This window comes from Arachis stenosperma, chromosome 10, assembly GCF_014773155.1.
Source record: "Arachis stenosperma cultivar V10309 chromosome 10, arast.V10309.gnm1.PFL2, whole genome shotgun sequence".
NCBI classification, from domain to species: domain Eukaryota; kingdom Viridiplantae; phylum Streptophyta; class Magnoliopsida; order Fabales; family Fabaceae; genus Arachis; species Arachis stenosperma.
Window position 1 is genome coordinate 6992195 of NC_080386.1, and position 6126 is coordinate 6998320.

The window sequence follows — 6126 nt, forward strand, 5'->3', positions numbered from 1 at the left end:
CTTTTTTTTTTAATGGACAATCTAATAGATTAAAAATTAATTTATCACATTCAAGTTTTATTTAAGAATTTATTATTGGTCAATGAATTATTGTATATATAAATTAGGACTCGATTTTCTAATACTTGTTTAAGAAAACGAATAAACTAATTACTCAAATCACTCAAATTACTTTAAAATTAAGCTTTTTCTAGTTATGTATATATGCATGAAATAATCAACAAATTGTAAAATTACTTTAAAATCCGTAATAACTTAGATGTTATATTTGTCTCTAAGTAAATTATCCGATGTCATGGAGTCAAGAGGGGTAGTCTAATTGGGAAGGATAATGCCCAAGATGATAAAGCACTCAATTGATATAATGGCGTTGTTGACAAAGATAGCATATTGAGATCGCGACTAAATAAGAATACTATGTTATCATCCATACTAATAAAATTATTAATTTGTGTCGTTGTCAAATCAAGACATTTAAAACACAATAAAAGATAGTATATGTCTAATAACGTATATCAAAAAACAGAATAAAAAAAAATCTGCAGATAACACATTATTCACTTTATTATTTAAAAAATATTACTGACTTAGGTATCGAAGTGGAATTGGATTTCAACGTCATTAAGACTTCTGAATCTTCTTAGCTCGTAAACTCATTAAAAAGTACGAACAAGTGTACGTTATATAGCAGTTGGTATCTAATAAAATATGGGTATCTAGTATTTTGAGCTTGTAACTTTAGGTAGAACTACTTTAATGCTTATGTTTATGGTATGTTTGTGTTGGTTGGATCTTATTTTGCATTTTCAGAGTTTGTTCATTCAGATATTTCCTTTAAAAAAAAGATTAAACTGCCACGTTAAGTGTGAGGTAACTTTATTTCATTTCATTATTTCAAACATGATGCATGAAGGCATATACTTTTCTTGGCAAGACAAACATAACAAACTCTTGCAATTTATTTATTTAATTTTGTAATAGGACCAAGATTGTACAACAGCAAGAACCTGAACCAGATAATTCTGGAAGAATCATCATGTGAGGAACAATAAAAGACAAGTTATTATAAATAAAAATCAGCAGGGAGTTTGTGGGAAAACTTTGTTTTGTGAGAAATTAATGAAACGTTGAGCATACAAGTTAGGTTGAACTACAGATATTGTGAGAGGGTCAAATTTGATGGACTTGTATGCATTCTCAGCTCTTTTTCTGAGATTGTATGCTTGCAATATATCAATGATTCCCATGTACAGCACTACATCATAAACCTCAAATAGCTCTGCTTCTTCTTCATCATCATCATCTCTTCCCTCCACCTTCTTCTTCTTCTTATTCTTATTATTATTATTACTATGATCTTCCTCTACCTTTTTGTTTGCTTGTGCTGGCATGTTCACTCCTAGTTGCACCCTCAACCTTAGAAGATATTGTACCACTCAATCAGTTACATGCTTCAAATGCTAATTAATAGAATGACTAATCTGTGTGTATTCATTTGAAATTGGTTATCCTGACTTTGGTTACATTGACATTTATCTAATCTCACTGCTAATTATTACTAACATATATAAATATAGATAGAATTTAATTTTGATACACTGGCCATTAGTATAAAAGAGATTTACATAAACAGTTGATCGCATACTACTATATCAATAAAAATAACTAATTTTTAAATCTACTATTTAAAAAATTATCTAAATATATGTATCTATTTGGATGACCCTGTAAAACTGTTTATACGTTCGCACATTAAAATTAAACTCATAGATATAACTGAAGAATACACGAGGATCTAAAGTATACAAAAACAACAGAGAAAATTTTTGTCAAGGTGTTGGATTACAGTTTTGTTAGGTAGATAATAACTTTTGTGAACAATGTGAATAATAGACTCTACAATTAACCCAATAAAATAAAAAAATACTTTACCCCAAATTACCACCTAAACCCTAACATTAGGATAACCATCTGTATGCTTAATAAATTGAATATCCAACAATTGTTAACTATACATAAGTAAACCGAATCAAAAGGAATAACCATTCAATTAAGAATCAACATAATCATCTATATACCTATTGAATTGAGTATCCAACTATCTATTGTTCATATTATTTAGTATTCTTATTGTCTCCCTATACTTTTCCGTTGGACTAAGATTCCATAATGAAATTGAGGTGACAACAATATATAGGGGTAGAGTGTAATTTGGCTCTAAATAATAATAATAATAATCCAGTTGTATTAATACTGAACATTGAACATGAGAAAAAAAAATGATAGAAAAATTAGAATAAATATAGGTACTAACCTTGCAGTACCAGGTAATAAGAGATCAACTTGATTGTCACCCATGGAGTATGCCCTCAATGGATTGCCTCTAATGTGGGGTCCAGGTGCAGTGTTCACAACACTTGGTTCATGTGTAACTAGAAGCAACCCTTTTGGAAGAATCAGAGGCTCCCCTTCTTTAATTTCAGTCCATGCATACATACATAGTACAATTAAACAAATCAACCCATATATATATATAGCATACTCAAATATATATACTTATTACTTAGGCTAATTAAATTTAATTATTACCATCAGCAGGAACTAAACTCTTTTGCCGGTGCATTGATCCATGATGAGTTTGTTCTAATGCTTTTAGATTCTCTGGAGCTCTAAAGTGTAATCCCAATAGAAGGCTGTAATCAATTATGTTCTGAGATTCCAAGAACTTGCAATCTATAGATATTTGCCTGTATATATAACAACAAATCAGAATGAAATTTTGTTTGTCACAGTAAACAGAAGATAATGAAGTGATTGTTAGTAGTAGCTAGCTTACTTTAGCAATGACTCTCTCAATTTTTTATCCATATGAAATTTATACTTCAAATCAAGGTCTTTTAATGTTGTATTGCCACTGATTTTATCTTTGTCTGTATATCTTCCTTGAGAAGAACCCTTAAGATCATAACGCCGGTGAATATGCAATTCTGTGCAAAACATATTCCCCATCACAACAAAACGCACCTGCAAATTCAAAGGATAGTTAATAACCGCTACAAGAAATTATCAGAATAGCAACCGATTTTTCTAGATATAGATACCTTTTTTCCACCTCTTAGTTTTATTCTATGAAGGCCAAAGAACTTTGTAATAAGAGTATTTTCATAATCTTTTACGTGACGGTAATATTTAGGAAGCATATTTAGCAGAACCTACAAAGAGGGAACAAATTAATAATCATTGTTTATGAAAGAAAAATAGAATGAAGTGATAGATTACAAGTTAAACCTTTAGTTCAGATTTGTTTAGAGTCTTGATTACAAATCGTTCATCGTTTGAAAGATAGAAGATGCTGCCACTTTTTCCCGGAGAAGTTATGTCCCTCAAACCGCTATCACCGCATATAGACATCATATACTCTGCAGCATCTAACTTGAACATCTCTCTCAAATTCCTGCAAATATATTATCATTTAAACATTCTTGAGAATCGTTAAATGATTTAACATATTTACCTGAAAACACTCACATGCAGTTGTTTTCATGCAAAGTTCTTAGTTGAGAATCATTAGATAACAATTGAGTTAAATATGTCAAATTATCGAACGGTTCTCAACTAACAAATTCACGTGAAGACAATTGCATATGAGTTTTCTCCAAATGATGTGACATATCAATATCTTAGCTATCATCTTCGCATTAAAATACCTGAAAACCATTGGACAATAATCTTTCCAATAGAAGTCTATAGAACAATGAGGAGGAGTTAACTTTGAACCATCTCTAGGGAAGAACATCCTTATTCTAGCCCGATCCCCGAAATCCGACGATCGGACTTCGCGTGCCGGCACCGGCGTGATTTTTCCAACAGTATACCTGAGCAAAATTCAGCCAAATTTGTTCAACCAAAAACTGCAAAATACCAAAACAGATAAACAAAGTTTTAGGCTTATTATACCTTATGCCAAGCTGCAAATTAAGATTGAGAAAATAGCCTCTGTGAGCTTTAAAAATGTCCATATATGAACTCTTCTCTACATGATTAACACTAAACTTATTGTTCTGGCTTTTGTTCTTAACAGAGGAAACAGAACAGTCCCTGATTCTCTCCATAATTAGAACACCTTGAGCATATTCCCTTTCATAAACCAAATCACTCTGATCTTGAAGGGTCCATTCAGTAGTAGTACTCAATGACAAAGTCCTTTGAGATTTCGGCCGCGAACTTAACCGGCTAACAACTGGTATATTCTCAGAAAGACTTCGCTTAACTGGTTTAGACTTTGAAGCAATAAAGTGTTCTGTTTCAAGAGAAGTGCATAGATTCTTAAGAGAAGGAAGTTTAGTACCAGCAGGGTAGAAAGTTCCTTTACCATCTCTTAGGCCATTGTTCCATGTCCCAATATAAACGCCGCCGTCTGCGAATCGATAAACTCCTGATCCATGTCTTACCCCATTCATCCAGAATCCATCAAAGGTATCACCATTAGTCCATTTCATAACTCCTCTGCCTTCAATTTTTCCATTCTTCCAATTTCCAATGTAAGTGTTTCCATTGTTCCAAGAGTACTTACCACATCCTTCTTGAACTCCTTCTTTCCATAAACCGTCATAAACATCCGAATTCGAGTACTCTTTCTTTCCGATCCCATGCTGAGCATTCATCCTCCAACCTCCTCTGTATGTGCAGCCGGAAGAGCTTGTAAGCGTGCCATTACCATGAAGAAATCCGCCGCAGAATTCGCCTTCATACTTTGATCCTGATGGCCAACGAATTAGTCCTTTACCTGTCATTTTCTCACTTTCAAAATCGCCATCATAGATTGTTCCATCTAACCATTTGTACTTTCCCTTCATCTTATCTCCATTTGAAAAGGAACTCCCATAAATCCTACAATTTTACATTACATTGCATTCATACAGAAAGAACACATAAACATGAAACAATAAAGTAGGAGTTTCTACAATACTATTATTACCTTCCATTTTCCTCCATGGCTTGAAAGCTTTATCTAATGTAGCTTAATATTGTTAAGGTTATAAATGTCACTGAATTCTGTTATAAAAGAATTCATCTGTCTCTTCACTTTCACAAACCTTGCAGCAATATTGTGGAAGGTGGCGAAATCTGAGAAAATTTGGCAAAGAAGAAAATTTGTGCTTTCTTGAATTTTCATACATAACAAGAAAGGAAAGAAATCTAAACTTTGCTAAGTTATGGGATCAAGTGTTTATGATCTAAGGATGAACCAAAAGATAACTAGATTCATCATCATCATAAAATAACTAATAAATAAACAAATAAATCATCATCCATCCATGTTGTGAATCAATTAAAGGGATAAGAAAGAAAAAGAAACACTGCATGCATGCTAGATATTAATCATGTTAGAGTAATAAAACAAGGTTTAATTTGTAGAAAAAGATCATGCAGAAGATAAACCTCGTCACATGCATTCTACTAAGAAAAATGATCATATGAGAGGAGAGAATCACCATTATTAAGCTGAACTTGGGTGGATTGATGAAAGATCTTACAAGTCAAACCCAGATGAACATGATCAACAAGTAAACTCTTCATATATAAAAATGCTTGTGTTTCGTACAAGATATTTCTCTAAATTTTTATTTTATTTATTCTCATGCCGACAAATATCCCCATAGTGCCACCCCAAAAATTTAATCAAGCAAAGTTTCAGGATTCCTTTGATAGTCATATTTTTTTATTTTGGTTTGAAGATTTATTCGATCTGACCAATTTTTCAATCGCTGATTTTTGCAGCGCTATCTGATAATAATTGTATTGGGTACAAAGTGTTATAGTAATAATCGGAATAAATTTTTAAGGTGGTCTCTAAGATTGATGATGTGTATCAAAATTATGTTTCTGAGAATCTGAGATTGAAAAAATTGCACCATATTAGTCATCTTAGAATTTTGCCACGTGTAACAGTATAATGATGTGTTGATCAGCGACATGTAGTATGCTGATGTGGATGGTTATACCACGTGTCACAATGCTATTTTGCCACGTGTCAAATTATGTCACGTGTTACAATATTATTTATCCATATATCATCTATTATGTCATCATTACATATACACTAAATTTGTCCCTTTTTTTTTG

The 6126-nt window shown here is 32.2% G+C and overlaps 1 protein-coding gene across 1 annotated transcript; it reads right to left on the bottom strand.

The window, feature by feature from the left end:
- Window positions 1-941: 941 nt before the first annotated feature.
- Window positions 942-5687, bottom strand: LOC130955998 (phosphatidylinositol 4-phosphate 5-kinase 7-like). Its single transcript, XM_057883018.1, has 10 exons — window positions 5496-5687; window positions 4979-5127; window positions 3958-4890; window positions 3708-3875; window positions 3289-3454; window positions 3102-3212; window positions 2837-3024; window positions 2590-2747; window positions 2315-2471; window positions 942-1416 (listed from the first exon to the last, which is right to left on the bottom strand). Exons 2-10 carry the CDS (start codon window positions 4993-4995, stop codon window positions 1077-1079), a joined length of 2238 nt encoding a protein of 745 aa, XP_057739001.1. The 5' UTR covers window positions 4996-5127; window positions 5496-5687; the 3' UTR covers window positions 942-1076.
- Between the last annotated feature and the right edge of the window lie 439 nt (window positions 5688-6126).